The following is a 17,971-nucleotide window of genomic DNA, read 5'->3' on the forward strand; positions in this document are numbered from 1 at the left end:
AAGAAAGAAAGGAAGAAAGAAAGAAAGAAAATGGTGGGAAAGTGTGGTGAATGGTCAGATTTTCACAGATTCAATGCTGGTGTGGTGAAAGTCAGTTTAACAAGATTTTGAGTCTGAGGATCTGGAAAAACAGAATTCCTTACTGAGCTAAGAAGACTATGGAGGGAATATTTTATGCGAAGAAGGCATTAGAAACTCAGTCCGAACCTGTTAGGTGTGCGATGCCTAGTTGACACTCAAATGGAAATGCCGAATAGCAAGCTGGATATACAGAATTCTAGAGTTCAAAAGAAAGCAGATCTGAGGTACAATTTCGGAGTTAGTATATGAAATGGTTAACCCTTTCTTGTTCACTAGTATGGGATTGTGGACCAAGGAGACCTTTGATAAACACTGTGTGAAGCCGAGTGTCTGTTTGATGAGAGGCGTGATGCACAGGCTTTAGGTTGGAGACAGAGAACACAAAGGGAGATAGATGTACTTCCGGCGGAGGCAGAGTGGAACTCAGGTGTGATGTGTTGTGTTTGCCTTTGCTGTGTGGAGTTCAGAGGACAGGTCTGGACTGGAGACTTGGTGTAGGGCTGGCAACTGAAGCCATGGGAGTGGCTGAAATGGGCTCTGGGGAATGAGTCTCTCAGATCCAGAGAACAGGGGTGACACAACTTCCCACATTTCCCGGCTTAAGCTACGGTCAGGTCATCGTACATAACGCCCTATGTCGACGGTTACTAAAGAATTCTTTATTCCTCATTGCTCCTTGCAGCTTCGTGAGGCTAAGGATGAGAGGATCTCACACCACGCACACCCTGCTGGGGGCGCGCCTTAACTGGTGACTTCATGGAGGAGGAAGGCTACCCAGGTCGCCCGGTCCTTGGTGCGTAGATCCCTCCCCACAACAACGCCTTTCTGGTCTGTGCGCTGACACCGCGATCATCAAGCCAGCTGGAGCAGGCCATAGTGGGTCAGCAGGCTCTGGGTTCGGTTGTAGACGTCCTCTAGAACTCGGGCGGCACGGGCTAGGGCCACCCGCGCGTCCGCCTCTCTGGTTCCGGGACACGCCAGCTGGAGCAAGTGGCCGCGACTCGGGAGGGCGAGGATGGCCAGGCGTGCAGCCTGACGGATGAGCCATGGGTGGTGCTCGGCCAGCGCGATGCTGTAGGCGTCCCCGCACTGCACGCCAGCGTCTGGACCTCCGAGCGTCCCTGTCGCCACCCTGTGGAGGCAGAGCTGGGACCAGCGCAGCGCGCGGTGCAGCAAAAGCAGCGTTCGAGAACCCGAGGCCCTGGCTGGGTCCCGGGGCGCGGTCCCGGGTCGCTCCAGTAGTCCTGCTTGCCGCTCCCACGTCGCCATAGTAGCCAGCGACGCGTAGTGCGAAGCATCTGGGCCGTGCACGCAAGCCTCGAGGGCGGTTACCTTGACGAAGGCCTCACTGGTGGCGAAGGCGAAAACAGAGCCAAGCGGGGTTAGGAACCTGTTTGGTGGTGGAAAAGTGGAGATGATTTGAGAAAGAGCAATCAATCCTTTGGAAGACGGCTTTGGGGAGGGAGACCACTCACCCGAGCAGTTCCCTCCATCCTGCCAGATACTGAGACAACTCTACATCCCCTTCGGGGCTCAAACAGGCCAGGAAGGGGCTCATCATGCGACCCAGCACCCCTTGAGGCCCCAGACAGGGAGGCTCTTCCTTCTCCGGGACCACCAGGGCTGTCAACTCTGGACCGATCTGGGAGGCAGACATAGGAGAGATAGGTGAAAAGCTCCTAACCTGCCCAGCCTACTATTGGGTTCTGAAAAACTGTCCCTCCGGTTTAGCCGGGTTTCCTCCTGGTTCTTATCACCTGGAGGGAGAGGAGAACAGAAAGGAGCCTCCCTCCTTTCCTTAGCTTCTCAGTCTGGGTCCCCTGGTTTCTTGTTCAGAGCCCTCGGACTCTGACCTTAACTCAAACGTACCTGGGAAGGTAGCGGTCCCTCTGGGTTGCAGGACTGCACCCCGGGCCTGCAGCCTGTCAGGGTACTGGAGGTGATCTGAAGCAAGGCGGTAAGGACTGGAGAAGGAGAAGGGGGCTCGAGTTCCAACAGGCTGGACTGCTGACTTCTCTGAGCCGGTAACACGAGAGGCCACTCATGAAAGAGTCGCACACTGGTGTAAAGAAATAATAGCGTGAGCGTGAGGATAGCGAAAGGAATTGCATGGCAGAACCAGCGTCCCAGGGCTGGGGATGTCAGTGAGACCCCCATGGCCTTGGCTGGCATACCTCACCTAACTGGGTGGTGGCTTTCGCCTCCCGTGGTGTCCAGAGCTGCAGATGGTTAATAATTAATCTAAGGCCCCCTCCCCTGTGTCCTTTACCCCAGAGGTCAGAGCCTGGTGTGAGGGACCTAATGAAGATCTGGGGGATTTGGCATGTGACATGTTACCTTTACATGTGCGACTAACCTGTAATAAGAGGCAGCCTCTTATGGGTCCTACTTTAACCCTGGGCACGAATCCATTAGAACCTGAGGATAATGGGTCTTTGTAAATCTCATGTGGGGACCGAGTAATAACACTGTGAGCGGAAAGCTGATCCCAATTGCCCAATAACTCTTGCTGGGGGGCGATGGCGGGCCTTTGTGCGCTCTTCTTTTACATTCTTATGATTTAATTAGCTTAGGAGCCTGTCCTGGAGCTCACTCTCTAGACCAGGTTGGCCTCGAACTCACGGAGATCCATCTGCCCCTACCTCCCAAGTGCTGGGTCTAAAGGTGTGCGCCTTTAGATTTCATTTTTTTTAATATTTATTTTTTTATTATGTATACAATATTCTGTCTGCCAGAAGAGGGCGCCAGACCCCATTACAGATGGTTGTGAGCCACCATGTGGTTGCTGGGAATTGAACTCAGGACCTTTGGAAGAGCAGGCAATGCTCTTAACCTCTGAGCCATCTCTCCAGCCCCTAGATTTCATTTTTAAGTTCATGATTCCACATTAACTTTTCCTTCACTAAATGAATCTTTACTCTACTACCATGACAGGCCGTATACTAGATTCCCCAGAATATGAAAGTGTTTTCACAGCTGGGCATGGTGGCCCAGGCCTTCATGTAAGCCTTAGGTATTTGGGAGGCTGAAGTAGGAGTATTAAAAGCACAAGGTTTGCGCCACCACTGCCCAACTAATATTAAACTTTTTAAGATAATAAAAATCAAACCTTGTTCTGTGAAAAAAAAAACATTAAAAACAGTTTAAAATTTTAAAAAAAAGTACCAAAATGCTTAGGGGTTTAGCTCAGAGGTAGAGTGTCTTTCTAGTATATGCAAGACTCCAGGTTCAACCCCCAGTATTCTGTGTGTGTGTGTGTGTATGTGTGTATATATGTGTGTATGTGTGTGCATATATGTGTGTATATATGTGTGTATGTGTGTGCATGTATGTGTGTATATATGTGTGTGTGTGCATGTGTGTATATATGTGTATGTGTGCGTGTGTATATATGTGTGTGCATGCGTGTGTATATATGTGTGTGTGTACTTGTGTGTGTGTGTGTGTGTGTGTGTGTGTGTATGTGTGTAGCACAGCTCGAGCTGCACTGGGAGCATCTTCTGTCTTCCCCACTGGAATGTGAGCTTTGGTGAAGACAGGTACCTTCTCCCTCTGTGGATTCTGAAGACTGAACCCGTGACTTTGCGTGTGCCAGGGAAGCACTTAGCCTTGAGCTGTGGCATCGTTAAATCCCACTTTTTTCCTTTCCCTTTTTATTTTTGAGACAAGGTCTAAACTGAGCAGGTTGATTCATTTTATTTATTTGCTTCTTTGAGACAGGGTCTCTCTATATAGGCCTGGTTTATTGATTTATTTGAGACAGTATCTCTCTATAGCCCTGACTGTCCTGGAACTCACTCTATAGATCAGGCTGTCCTTAAACTCACAGAGATCTGCTTGTCTCTGCTTCCTGAATGCTGGGAGAAAAGGTGTGTATCACCATGGTCCACATCTCAGGTTGGTTCTGAACTTTCTATCCTACGCTTTCTGAGCCACTGTGATCACACAGACTCGAGCCACTAGGCCTGGTCAGGCACCTTACTTTTCTTGGTTATTTTAGGCATTTGGAATATTGTTTGCATCAAATGCATTATAAATAAATAAATCTTCGTTAAAGAGAGTAATGTGTCTGAATGAGGCCAGTAAATCAGAGATGGTCCCTGCCCCCTGACAAATCTAGCATGTTTTGTTTTCTTGTTTTATGAATTAGGGATCCATCTACTGGTCATAGGAAGGAAGGCATTCCGGGAAAGGATTAAAAAAATATTAGCAAACCAGGGCAAAGCGGGTGTAATCCCAGAACTCAGGAGCCTGAGGTAGAAGGATCAAGAGTTCCAGGCCAGCCTGGGGTATATGGTGAGCTCCAGGCTAGTCTTGGCTACGCAGTAACCCCTGTCTTAAGAATATCAGGAGCAGAGGAAGAGCAGCTCCATTTGTTCCATTGTCTCAGTCCCTGTTCTTAAAGCCTTAGAATTATTCCGGGCTCACTGGATGTGGTGCCCCCTGCTGGTAATCCTAGCACTTGGGAGGCCTAGGCAGAAATATTCGGAGAAGTCTGGTTTGTTTGGGCGACTGTGCTGGGTGTTTTATGTAAACAAGCTAAAGAGGAGGGAGTCTCAATTTTAAAAAGTCTCAGTTGGGTGGTGGTGGCACAGGCCTTTAATGTCAGCACTCGAAAGGCAGAGGATGGCAGATCTCTGTGAGTTTGAGGCCAGCCTGATCTACAGAGCTAGTTCAAGGACAGGCTCCAAAGCTACACAGAGAAACCCTGACTCGAAAAACAAAGCAAAACAAGGCAGATGACAGACAGACAGAAAGAAAGAAGAAAGAAAGAGAGAGAGAGAGAAAGAGAGAGAGAGAGAGAGAAGGAGGAGGAGGAGGAGGAGGAGGAGGAGAAGGAGAAGGAGGAGGAGGAGGAGAAGAAGAAGAAGAAGAAGAAGAAGAAGAAGAAGAAGAAGAAGAAGAAGAAGAAGAAGAAGAAGAAGAAGAAGAAGAAGAAGTCTCTATAAGATCAGACTGAAGGCAAGCCTGTAGGACATTTTCTTAATTAATGATTGACGAGGAAGGGCCATTGTGTGTGGTGCCATCCCTGGGCTGGTGGTTCTGGGTTCTATAAGAAAGCAGGCTGAGCAAGCCATAGGGAACAAGCCAGTAAGCAGCACCCTCCATGCCTCTCACCAGCTCCTGCCTCCAGGTTCCTGCCACGCTTAACTTCTTGTCCTGAGTTCCTCCAGTGGAAGTATAAGCCAACTAAATAAACCCCTTCCCCCAAACTTGTTTTTTGGCCGTGGCATTTCATTGCAGCAATAGAAACCCTAACGAAGACAGCTACCCACTGTATTTCAGAACAACTTGGATTGCAGAGAGGGACCCTGTCTCTCTGGGTAGGTCTGGTGAACAAGCCTCTCAAAGGATCAGAGCCACGGGCTTAAAAAGAGCTTTTCCAGCCCCTACGTGTCACAGACTTTTGATCTATGTTAACCTGATGCTTTCTTACATCCTGTAAAGTTGCCCCTCATCCTTGAACTGTCCCTGCCTAGCCCTGTCCCCGCCAGATTTCCACTGGACCACTACAGTCTCCAGCTCTGGCTTCCATTTCCAGTGCTGGGATTTCCCTCTGTTTACTGGGGGTAAATCACTTGCTCTTTCTGAGACCCAGCTCTCTCCTTTACAAACTAGGAGATATTATTTCTATCTTCTACACTCATTGTGAGGATTACAGGAAATATGGCTGCAAGTGCCAGTCACAGCTAGTGGTCTATAATAAGTATCGGGCAGGTGCTAATTTCCACTCAGCGGTTTTCACTGCCGTTCCTTCCCTAGCTCTTGGGGGGCCTCCGTCTCCCGGAGCTGGGAATCAGATCTTCAGGGTTCCCGGAGCAGATTAGTTTTGAGTGCCACTTAATCCTGGTCATTCTTCCGCAATCTGAACCACGAAAGGACAGGGCTGGTATAGACCTGCAACCTGAATCCTGATAAGGACAGGATTGATATAAATTCATGGAAGCAGCCAGGTTCACAGGTAATGCAGGATGGAGTTCCAGTCTGAAGCCAAGCTGCTGCTGCTGCTGCTGCTGCTATGGGTGATGCATTGTGGACACACACAGATAAGAGTGGAACGATACGCATCCATCATTGATGTGACCAACGGTGGGACCTGGGGTGACTGGACCTGGCCTGAGATGTGTCCTGATGGATACTTTGCCAGTGGGTTCTCCATCAAGGTGAAGGCTCAGATCTGGGTCTTAAAGGACAGAGATATGAGGATGAGGGACTGCCGAGCTGAGAATGGCAATCCCCTCACTGAACCTCACTTCTGCCCTCTTCCTTACCCAGGTGGAGCCCCCTCAAGGCATTCCTGGAGATGACACAGCTCTGAACGGGATCCGGCTGCACTGTACTCGAGGGAATGCAGAGCAAAACACGCATGTTGTGGAGTCCCAATCTGGAAGGTGGGAATTCGGGACCCGCTCCCCCCACAAAAAGTGTGATAGAGTATTTATCTAGTGTGTGTACAGCTCTAGGTTCAATCCCCAATGGGAAGGGCACTCTCCTAGCGCGAAAGGACGCCCCTTCCCGAGGTGAACTCTGTTACAGTTACAGAGGAGTGGGATGGAAGTCTGCCCCTCCCCACTCGGGGAAACACAGGCGATTAGGCCCAATCTATCCCGTACTGGTAGGGCCTGGTTTGGCAGGCCGCAGGTGGGTAGGAGGTGCTCACAGAGCCAATTAGAAGTCTCCTTCTCTTGCAGTTGGGGCTCCTGGAGCGAGCCTCTGTGGTGTCCGGGCGCGCACTACCTAGTGGCGTTCTCTCTTCGGGTGGAGCCGTTTTCATTTCCTGGGGACAACACTGCGGTGAACAACGTGCGCTTCCGTTGCTCAGACGGTGTGGAGCTGGAGGGGCCTGGGCTGAGCTGGGGAGATTATGGAGATTGGAGCGACTCCTGTGTCAAAGGTGTCTGTGGCTTGCAGACCAAAATCCAGAAGCCTCGAGGGCCCCGTGATGACACTGCACTTAATGACGTCAGGATATTCTGCTGTAACAGCTGACGCTGTTGCCGCTGCCCACTGTCCCACTGGACCCTGCCAGTACCGTGCCTCTTACTATTAAAGCTTCTTGGTCTTGGCCTTTGCTGTCGCTTCGATTTAGAAACGAGAGAAGGTGCCTCCTTGCTTCTTCCTTGACTCTGCAAAGCCTGTGTTCAGGTTTGGCTTCAGGGGTTGTAGGTCACATAGTTCAGACTGAAGAACTTAAACACATAACTTTTTTGGCCCTGGCTTTCTGAGGACACTTGTAGATACTAGGTTCCCTTTAAGAGCCCAAGTTGTCTCCTTCTGAATCATCAGTGACTTCAGATTAAGGAGCAGGATGCAAAACCCCACCTTTGTACATGGGAAACTCGGTGATTAGACCCAATCTATTCCTTATTGGTAGCTCCTGGTTAGGAAGTCCCCAGGTTTGAGTTGTCCAGGTGGAGTGTGCATCAGGTTTGGAAGTCCCCCGGTTTGAGTTGTCCAGGTGGAGTGAGCATCAGGTTTGGAAGTCCCCCGGTTTGAGTTGTCCGGGTGGAGTGTGCATCAGGTTTGGAAGTCCCCAGGTCTGAGTTGTCCAGGAGGAGTGTGCATCAGGTTTGGAAGTCCCCAGGTCTGAGTTGTCCAGGAGGAGTGTGCATCAGGTTTGGAAGTCCCCCAGGTTTGAGTTGTCCAGGAGGAGTGTGCATCAGGTTTGTTTGGAAGTTCCCGGGTGGGTAGGAGGTGTCCATAGAGCCAGTGTAAGTAATCAGATGACAATGCAGAAGGCTTTCCACTTTAATTTTCTAGAACTCTGAGACTAAAGAATCTTTCCCTGTAGTTTCTAAGCCCCTTCCTACCTTGGCCCTTACCTTGCAAATTCCAAATAGGGGCCTTTCTAGACCGAGAGGTCATCAACGACTTTGTCTTTCCACGCCGTTTTCTCTGTCTGCACTCTCCCGGGAGGGAGTCCATATTCAGAATTGGATGTTCCTGTGACAAACATTTCCCCTACCAACCAATGCTTATCTCATTACCAACATGTTTTTAAAAAATGTTTACTGAATGAAAATGGAAGGACATGACTCCTCGGTACAGTAGAGGAGAGGCTCACTGTAGATAAAAGGGAGGGCATAGCCAGAGACAGGGACATCCGGGAGAGTCCAGAGTGAGCACAACCCTGAGCTGGGCTGCAGGAAGAGTGGGGAGGGGGGAAGAGAGGGTGAAGAGCCAGACCAAGAGGCCAGAATGGTAAAGGGTAGATGGAAAAGGGCAGGTAACCAAAATGACTGGATTGTATAGGGAAGGGGAGCTGGGGAAGGGCAGCCCAGCCCCTGCGCTGGAGATTAGGGTGGGTAGTCATACCCTGTAGCAGGTAGAAATGGGAGAAGCTGGCAGTCACTTTGATATGTTAAAAGGCCTCTCGGTTATCTGTACCGGGTTGAGACCTAACATTTGCCAGCAACTGAAATAATCGTTCACTTCTTTAAAAAGAAATGTTTGGCCATGTGGTGGTGGTGCACACCTTTAATCCCAGCACTAGGGAGGCAGAGGCAGGCCATTTCTGTGAGCTCGAGGCCAGCCTGGGCTACAGAGCGAGTTCCAGTACAGCCAGGGCTGCACCGAGAAACCTTGTCTTGGGGATGGGGTGGGGGTGGGGAAATTTCCAATGGCTGGTATAAGAAAAGTGAGGCTGAGAAGCAGACAGAAGCTATAGACATAAACGTATGCGTGCATGTGTGTGCGTGTGTGCGTGTGTGCGTGCGCGTGCATATGTGTGTGCATGTGTGAGAGTTCAGACGTATGTGTGTGTGTGTGTGTGTGTAGTTTGGCTGCAAGCAGGGTGTGTTGTTCTCACCTGAGAATATTTTGTTTCTGCGGGTGAAGTGGAAGGGTCAGGCTGGGGCTAAGCTGTTCTTTATGGCTTGGAGTTACTTGCCCAGTAAGCCTGACTCAATTCCTCATGACCTTACGACCTGAAGCTATTACCCAACAGTGGGAAGGAGTGAAGTGGGGGCTCAATTGGTAAAGGTGCTTGGTGCCAAGCCAGAGGACCTGAGTTTGATCCCCAGAACACATATGGTGTGACAGCCAACTCCAACTCCTACATTATCCTCTGATGTATACACACACACACACACACACACACAAATGTAAAGAAAATTAAATTAAAAATTGCTCATCTTTCATCATTGGCACTTTGAGAGCACAGTACTTTATTTCCAGAAGAATAACTATTTGTTAAGAAAATAAGAAGCAGGGAATGGGGTTACAAACAGAACTACAAGCCTAGGTACATCTGAAGGCACTCCTTCCAAAGGCTAAATCAGAATTGGGAAAGGGTGCTCAGGGCAGTTTATACCACAAAGGAGGAAACTGAGCAATAAAAGTAGTTTATTCCAGGTAAGTGGTGGGTGGGTAGTCCACTGAGACTTCCGGAAATGAGGTATTCACGGGAGCCCACGGAACTCACTAAGCTGTGTCCTGCAAGAAAAAAAAAAAAGAGTAAAGATGCAGCCGAGAGCAAACAGGATCCCCTCAGAGCTCCGCTCCATGCCCTCTCACCTTTTTCCGGCAGTCGCCACAGAATACGCCCACGGTCGCATTCACCAGCTGTATTCCACACAGCACTACTTCCAGACTCGAGGCGACCACCAGCATAGAGAAAAGTGTCACGTTCCAGGGTACCACCTTAGGTGGCTTCTCACATAGATCCCATTGAGTGTCATTGCGCAAGTAAGAGCCTCTGTGGATGGACAGGGTCGTTTAAGAGAGGCTGATCACACAGCAGCACCTACCACCACCCAGGGCAAGGGTCTACTAAGATTTGCAAAAGTTGATGGGTCACGCGGAAGGGTCTTTCTAGAAGCTCGGTCTGGTCCATCATTTCTGGACCAGGTAGGAAGGCAGGTGGGGAGAGGCACAGAATGGGGATACAAATATGGAGCAGGACTTACTGGGTTTCTAGGAAGTGGTAGTCCCATATGCCGTTTATTGAGCATTTGGGTCCGATTCGAAGCCCAGCTCCCGACACGGAGAGGCAGTAGAGGGAACCAAGCATCCCAAAGGCGGAGGAGAACACGGAGCGAAGCATCTAGACCGGTGTGGAAAGGTAAACTGAGTAGGCCTGCCTCCTCCCTTGGAGGGCCACCCATGCCCAGTTCCTCTCGCATACGTCAGCACTTCTGTCCGGCTGCCTAAAAACACACTTTCCTTTATTTATTTATTTAAAAGTTTTTTTTGAATCAGTCTTGGAACTAGGCCAGCTGTAGACCAGACTGACCTTGAACTCACAGAGATTTGCCTGCCTCTGCTTCCCGAGTGCTGGGATTAAAGGCATGCACCACCACTGCTCCGTTTTTTGAGGTTAGGCGAATCCTAAAAGTCCTCTACCGCAGAGGTTCATGGGGCTTCTATGACCCGCTGGTCAGGTTCATTTGAGACCCAGGACTGGAAGTGAGGTAGCACCTGAGACCTCACAGAGGTTGCTTGCTGATGGTGCTGGGATTCGATGGGGAAGGAGTCAGAAATCAAACTTCCTAATTTGGTTCTTACCCTGCAGCGGTTCCCACAGCAACCTGCACCACAGCAGCCCTTCCCCCCTGCGCGGACGGCCGCGATTCCTGGACACAGCACCTGTGGGATGAGAGTTGGTGGTGACTGCAGGTTCTCCCAGGTTCCCAAGGCCATGCTTGCGTCCATCTCTCACGATGCCCTTAGCCCTTTGGACTGCAAAAACCTTATCTGTACTTCTCTGGGTCAGCGTTGGACTCAACCTTAATTTATCATTATTTATACGCCTGTCTTATCTCTCTCCAGATTGTAGCTTCCTAGAGAGTTAGGTCCAATATATTATACCTATCTTAGACAAAAGATCGTCATCAAACGTTTGGGTGAGGGGGTGGCAATATTATATAGTCCACATACATATCGTCGCAGGGTAGGGGGTGTCTGCTGAATGGGAGGCAGGACCTCATCCCACTCTATGAACTGGTTGCTTTCTCAGGATATCCATTTTTGTCACTTGTGAAGTAGATCTGCAAGACCTATCTCAACAGACTGTTCTCAGGACTGAAGGAGACAACAGAAAGATTTTGTCATGACCGGCTCACAGAGAAGGCCCCATGCTGATGCGTACCTTCAGTGTGTACAGTGAGCGGGAATTATGGTCGAGTGTGTTAGACTTTGCACAGAGACTCTGGTGTGGATTGCATGATTTCCTAGTCATCAACTTCTAATCTTTTACTTTCTCTTCGTCTCCTTTATTATGAAGCACATACCCTCCAGGTAACCAATCAATTGTTCCCTTGTGCTAATAATCACTTCCGGGTACCCAGAGAGTCACCTCAAACTCCCGAGGGACATGCTCATTTGAATGTCTGAGTTAACTCAACTTCAGCAAGCCTCATGCCGATCCCACACTATCCCCCCAGTTCATCTGCCTTTTGTCTTTCTCGTTTTCAGCAGTGGAAAGTATCCACCAATTCACCGGGGCTGCAAGATTTTAATCCTCCTATACCAGGGCGGACTCCAAGTCTTCTGTACTTTTCCTCCGTAGCTTCTTAATCTTCTTTCACACACTCAGCCTCTTCTCCCCTTCCACGAAGGTGTTCTCTGCCTCCCTAATAGATTCTAATCGCTCTTATCCCGTGTCACCCCAGACTCCATCCCACAAGCTAACACTTGGCTAACATTTAATTGCCCTCTTAAAAATAGTTAATTGCCATTATCTGCTCAAGTTCTTTGAGGTATCTTCAAAGATATGCTAGGCTGGTGTGTGTGTGTGTGTGCGTTGTGTGTGAGTCATGCCTGCGTGTGCTGTCCGTCCTGTGCATGCTAGGAAACTAACTATACTATCATGGAGCTCATCTCCATCCCATTTTTCTTTTAAATTTTATTAATTTGAGACAAGGTCTATTCTAGTCTACCTCTCATTTAACTTATAACCCTCTTCCTCCAGAGTGCTGGAATTGCAGGTATATGCCACTATGTCTGGCTCACCCCCAACACACCCCCCTTTTCTTTCTCTCTTTTTTCCTCCTCCTCTTATTCTCTTTTTTTCCCCCAACAAAATTTCCACTATCTGGCACTATCCAGGAAGGATTTGACCATCAGATCATCCTGCCTTGGCCTCCTGAGTACCAAGAGTACAGGCGTACAGCACCAGGCCTGGCCTCCACAGATGGCTTGATCAAGCAAAAACAAGTCTTGGTTGACATAGCATGCTGCCAGAGGCAGTATTTTGTTCTTCTTCAGGGAAGGGACTGGAAGTTTCAGTTCCATTGTTAGTAGCAACCTCAGGGAAAGACCTGCTTAGTTGAACTGAACCTCAGAGAAAGACCTGCTTAGTTGAACTGATTTATCACTTCTCTTCCTTCTCCTGTCTTATGACAGTTCTAAGGACAATACTGACACTTTCTTGCTTAGTCTTTCAGTCTTGGTCGGGTGATGTCACTTGTGCCGTAATGACTTCAAGACATCTAGGTTTTTTTTTTTAGATAGAGTCTCACTGTGTCTGGAACTTGATATCTAGACCACCTCACTGGCCTTGAACTCACAGAGATCCTCCAACCTCTGCCTCTACCTCTGCCTCCTGAGTGCTGGGTTGATGGGTTGAAAGGTACACGCCCCATGCCTGGATAGCATTGTCCTTTTGATTTATTGATTTTTGTTCATTTGTTTGTTGAGAGAGTGTCTTGAGCTTGCAACCATTCTCTTTGCCTCAGCCTCCAAAGTGCTAGAATTATAGATCTCAGCCACCACATCTGGCTCTTTATAGGGGCTGGAGAGATGGCTCAGTGGTTAAGAGTGCTGACTGTTCTTCCAGAAGACCTGGGTTCAATTCCCAGCACCCACATGGTAGCTCACAACTATCTGTAATTTTAATTTCAGAGACTCTGATGCTCTTCTGACCCCTGTGGGTATCAGACATGTGTATGATTCCAGTTACAGAGAATCTGATGTTCTTCTGACCCCTGTCCCTGTGGGCACCAGACATATGTATAATGTACATACAATTACATTAATACATACATACAAGCGAATATACATACACATAAACTAAGAAAAGAGATTTACTTATTTATTTTTACTTTATGTGCATGTTTTAGTGCCTGCATGTATGTATGTATGTGTATCACATGTGTGCCTGGTGTCCCTGGAGGCTAGAAAAGTGTGTCCCTGCCTGGAACTGGAGTTATAGGCAGTACTGAGCTGCCGTATGGGTGCTGGGAACCAAACTGAGTCCTCTGCAAGAGCGGCAAGGTTTTTTTTCTCCGTTTTCTTTTTGAGATAAGGTCTTTCTTTATAGTCTTGGCTATCCTGAAACTTAATATGTAGACCAGGTTGACCTCAGAAGTCACAGAGGTCCACTGGTCACTGCCTCCCAAGTGGTAAGATTAAAGGTGTGTGCCACCATGTTGTTGTTGCACTTGGCTCTTAACCACTGAGCTATCTCTCCAGCTCCCTTCCCCCTCTAAAAGAAGGGTCTTTTAAGCTGTCTTTTATATAGGCTGGCTTAAGCTCTCAGTTCTCCCACTTCAGTCTGCAGTCTGCTGAGAGCCAGGAGCAGTCTTGCACGCTCATAATTCCAGGATTCTAGGACTTTAAGTTCATCCTTGGTGGCATAGTGAGTTCAAGATACAATGGGTTTCATGCACCTTGTCTTAAAAACCAAAGAGATGGACCTAGTGATGGATGTCTTCAGTCCCAGCATTTAGAAGGTAAAGGGGTTCAGGGGTCCAAGTCCATCCTCAGCTACATGGTGAGCTCAAAGGTGAGACTGATATAAAGCCTTACCTCAAAACAAAACCAATAGTAACAACGAAAACTGTGTTGGATATGAGGGGGGTATATCTTTAAATCTAGCACTCAGGAGAAGGAGATAGGGACAGACGTATCTCTGAACGTAAGGCCAGCCTGGTGACTGGCTACATGGTGACTTCTAGGCCAGTCAGGGCCCACATCTATCATCTCAGAGAAACTTAAATGTTTTGATTTTATTTGAGATAGAGTCTTACTCTATGAAGTAAGGCTATCCTTGAACTCACTATGTAGCCCAGGCTGGCCTTAAACGCTAACCCTATAGCGATCTACCTACCTCAGTCTCCCAAGTACTGAGATTATGGGTGTAAAACACCATGCTTAATACACAGCTAACACAACTCTCTCTCTCTCTCTCTCTCTCTCTCTCTCTCTCTCTCTCTCTCTCTCTCTCTCTCTCTCTCTTTCTCTCAGAGCCCAGCCCAGGGCAAGCCTGGTGTACAGAGTGAGTTCCAGGCTGCACAGAGAAACCTGATCTCAACAAACGATAAAAAGAAAAGATTTTTGCTCACTATAGTGACACGTGCCTTTAATCCCACTCGGGAAGCAGAAGCAGGATTTCTGTGGGTTCCAGGTCAGCTAGGGCTACATAGGGACACCTTCTATATGTATAAAATCATTGTTTTTAAGCAGAGGTTTAAGCTCAAGCATTGAGAGTGAGAGGAACAACAAATAGGATGACACTGCATGCTTCCGAGCAGCACGGATTCTCAGGATATTGTTGCTTTTTTTTATTTCGATGATTTATTTATTTAATATGGATACAGTGTTCTGCCTGCACGTATGCCTACAGGCCGGAAGAGAGCACCAGATCTTATTATAGATGGTTGTGAGCCAACATGTGGTTGCTAGAAATTGAACTCAAGACCTCTGGAAGAGCAGCCAGAGCTTTTAATCTCTGAGCCATCTCTCCAGCCCAAGTTTTTTACTTTTTAAAATTCAATTATTTGTTTCCTTTTCTTGTGCTCCCAGACTCAAGCTATCTCCCTGAGGTAGAGATCTAGTTCTGGGAACTACAGACAAGCAAATAGTAGGATTTGTGGTCTGCGGGCTGCGTCCATAGGCATGCTTACTGTGTGAAAATCCATAGGGCTAAGGGTGTAGCTCAGCCTTGGAGTTTGTGCTTAGCATGAAAAGCCCTTGGGTTCCGACCTGGTAGTCCTCATCCTAGAGTTTTGTTTTGTTTTGTTGAGACAAGATTTCTCTGTGTGGCCCTAGCTGTCCTGGAACTCACTCTGTAGACCAGGATGGCCACTAATTCAGAGATCCATCTGCCTCCGCCTCCCCAGTGCTGGGATTAAAGGTGTGTTCCACCATCACCCAGCTCCTAAAGGTTTTAAAATAAAATAAAATAATAAAAAGGTTGAGACTTAGTTACGGTGGCCTATGTTTATAACTCCATCAAGATTCTGTTTCAGAACAGGAGAAAAGCTTCAGAGTCTCCAGCGGCACTTACAGCGCGTTCAAATCACTCACTGTGCCTTTCAAAGGTGTATGTGGTCTGGCCTCTGCCGTCTCTGAACTCATCCCTTCCAACTTCAGCTCTGCTGGCTTCCTGGACGAGCCTTAAATGTGGGGTCCCTGTTTGTAATGCCCCTCTTTTTTTCTTTTTCTTTTTCAAATGCCATCTGGCTATCAGTTCTGACATCATCTCATAAAAACTTCCTTGGAAACTCTACAAAATACGCCCCCAGACCGGAAGATTGGCTCAGATGCAGAGCAAGGTCTTGCTTGGTAGGGTCAATCTATAACATCAAATAGAAAGAAGAAAAGAAGACAAAACAAGTGCCTCACTTGACCTGAGAGCTCTTTGCGATGGCTCCTGATTGTGTGTGTGTGTGTGTGTGTGTGTGTGTGTGCGTGCATGCGCTTGCCTGCCTGCCACAAACTCTCTACTTTCCTGCCTCAACTTTTAGAGTGCTGGCCTTACAGGAATGGCTGACACACCCCACATCATCTTGCCATTTATTTGCTTCATTTATCCAGCAAGTATATAACGAACACCTCAAAAGGGAGGCAGACCTTGCTCTCATGGGGCTTCCGTTCTTGCTTCCTTGGCACCTTTTGCCCCATCAATTAGAAGGACATAATAAGGTCCTTCATAAAAGGCTGCTGGGAAGGAGGATGTTGGGAGCTCAACCTTAACAGATCTATGGAAGCAGGCAAGCTCGACTGGGTAGGTGAATCAGGTGCTTTAGGCTGGAGACATCCTTGATGTGACTCTGGGTGAGTGTGTGGGCCTAAAAGGAGCAAGAGAGCTCAGAGAGCATTCGAGGAGAGTCCACCCACCAGAAGCAGAGGGTAGAGCTGATACCAGAGGGCAAGGGGAGAGCGGGCTGTTATCAGAGAGATAGCTTCAATCAGCTAATAAAGATGTGACCGGCAGAGGGGACCAAAGTGCAACTTCATCCAGAGAATTTTAACAGCCAGCTGTGCTAAAGACGGGAAGCTATGCTAGGGAGATCTTTATCTTTAGCCCAGGAAGATGATATACCGGGCTAACCATCCGAAAATCCACCCAAATGGTCAGGCATGGCAGCACACTCCTGGACTTGAGCGGTTGAGGCAGGAAGATTTCAAGTTCTAGAGTGGCCTGGATTGTGTAGTGAGTTCTAGGCTAGCCTGAAGTACAATCAGGATGTTGCTTCTAAACAAACAAACAAACAAAAAGTAAAAAAAGAAAAGAAAAGAAAAGAAAAAGAAGACTCTTTAAATGGGGGGGGTTGGAAGATGGGAAATCTAGGATATTTCTCTCTCTCCTTCCCTCGCTTTTTTTGGGGGGGGGTTCTCATTTTTTCCCTGGCTGTCCTGAAACTTGCTCAGTAGAGCAGACTAGCTTCAAACTCAGAGATCCACTTGCCACTCTGGAGTGCTGGGACTAAAGGTGTGCACCACCATGCCAGGCTCTTCTTTCACCTTGAATAGATCTTAGTCTGCAGGAAGACTAGGGCATTTAGGACATCTACTCTAAAATGCTGGCCTAGGCCTAGGATTATTATCCTTAGCACAAACTGGGAGTCCTGGAAGGTGGGCCCAGAAGGAGCGGCCATGGAGGGAGCTGGCGGGTGGAAGGACTGATCTGAGTCATCAGCGTGGGCTGAGGGTGTCCAGCACACACACTCTCACTGGTTATGACACTGCCCTGATAACCGCCCACACAACCAGCTGTTCCTTTGGCTTCTACCCCCATCATGAGGTTTTCTCAGCTTGTGCTCCCGGAGGGGAAGGAGAGCGACATGTAGAACTTGCTCCCACCTCCCACCTCCCACCTAGTAGGGACTTCTTCAGCTTGTTCACCTCAGACACTCAGCTCAGGACCCTAGAGCTCCTCCAAGACCTACAGAATGATTAGGGTGTGTGAGCGACTGGACAGGTCCCCAGTCCCCACCAACCCTCCAGAGCAAACTGGTCCTTTCCCCTCCTTTCCTCTCTGTCCCGTCAACTGTCCTAGTTCAGGCGACCCAGGTCCCTAGCCAATGCTCCAGCAATCTCACCATCAGGCCTCCTCCAATGAAGCCACCCATGAGCCAGACTTGCAAGCTGAGGTCGTCGGTCCAGGTGGTCTCTCCATTAGGTACCAGCAGGAGGGCATTGGCTATGATGCAGATCAGGGAGAGAGGGATGAGGGAGAGCCCCAGGCAGCGAGCGCATTGTCCTGTACACATGGCAGTGGCTTCAGGAAAGGCAGACGCGAGTGAGAGTGAGCGGGAAGTGCCAGGGTCCAGAGCAAAATAGCCTGGAGCTTGGGCAAAGGTCTGGGAAGAGGAGTGGCAGAGCCTGGTAGAACCGCAGTGATAAGAGAAGAGAGGCCTGGAGGAGGTGGAGGGGCTGCAGCTGGGTGAGCGGAGGAGGAGGAGGATGTGGTGCTAGGGGACGTGGGAGCTTGTCACATAAAGGAAGTTGACTGGGGTCAGCGTCCTTCTTCCTTGGTCTGTACACACCTTTCCACAGCACTTCCTCAGCTACGTGAAGCCTCAGCTGAACCCTCCACCTCTGGAGGTCCCAATTGTTTCATTTAAAAAAAAAAAAAAAAAGGTTGAGCAAAGCCACTTGCCTTGAAAGATGGTTGTAAGGGTTCCGTGGGACAAGGTAGAGGGTCTGTCACCAAGGAAGCATA

At 48.7% G+C, this 17,971-nt stretch overlaps 3 protein-coding genes across 4 annotated transcripts; 1 reads left to right on the plus strand and 2 right to left on the minus strand.

Moving 5' to 3' along the window:
* Positions 1-720: 720 nt before the first annotated feature.
* On the minus strand, positions 721-2,245 carry Gltpd2 (glycolipid transfer protein domain containing 2). Its single transcript, XM_048448531.3, has 3 exons — positions 1,951-2,245; positions 1,557-1,723; positions 721-1,471 (listed from the first exon to the last, which is right to left on the minus strand). The coding sequence occupies exons 1-3, from the start codon at positions 2,236-2,238 to the stop codon at positions 934-936; spliced, it is 993 nt and encodes a 330-aa protein (XP_048304488.3). The 5' UTR covers positions 2,239-2,245; the 3' UTR covers positions 721-933.
* Positions 828-7,149, plus strand: Vmo1 (vitelline membrane outer layer 1 homolog). 2 transcript variants are annotated; one of them, XR_015738823.1, is made up of 3 exons: positions 828-961; positions 6,358-6,473; positions 6,774-6,786. XR_015738823.1 is itself a non-coding variant. In XM_087910398.1 (3 exons), exons 1-3 carry the CDS (start codon positions 6,054-6,056, stop codon positions 7,069-7,071), a joined length of 606 nt encoding a protein of 201 aa, XP_087766524.1. In that variant the 5' UTR covers positions 4,874-6,053; the 3' UTR covers positions 7,072-7,149. The 2 variants fall into 2 exon arrangements, 1 of the variants encoding a protein (XP_087766524.1); XM_087910398.1 differs by lacking the exon at positions 828-961 and adding an exon at positions 4,874-6,245 and having other exon boundaries at positions 6,774-7,149.
* A 2,067-nt stretch (positions 7,150-9,216) lies between these two features.
* Tm4sf5 (transmembrane 4 L six family member 5) lies at positions 9,217-17,693 on the minus strand. Its single transcript, XM_048448530.3, has 5 exons — positions 17,349-17,693; positions 10,588-10,668; positions 9,990-10,126; positions 9,598-9,778; positions 9,217-9,516 (listed from the first exon to the last, which is right to left on the minus strand). Exons 1-5 carry the CDS (start codon positions 17,517-17,519, stop codon positions 9,505-9,507), a joined length of 582 nt encoding a protein of 193 aa, XP_048304487.3. The 5' UTR covers positions 17,520-17,693; the 3' UTR covers positions 9,217-9,504.
* Between the last annotated feature and the right edge of the window lie 278 nt (positions 17,694-17,971).

This window comes from Myodes glareolus, chromosome 9 (genome assembly GCF_982192425.1).
Source record: "Myodes glareolus chromosome 9, mMyoGla1.1, whole genome shotgun sequence".
Classification (NCBI taxonomy): Eukaryota; Metazoa; Chordata; class Mammalia; order Rodentia; family Cricetidae; genus Myodes; species Myodes glareolus.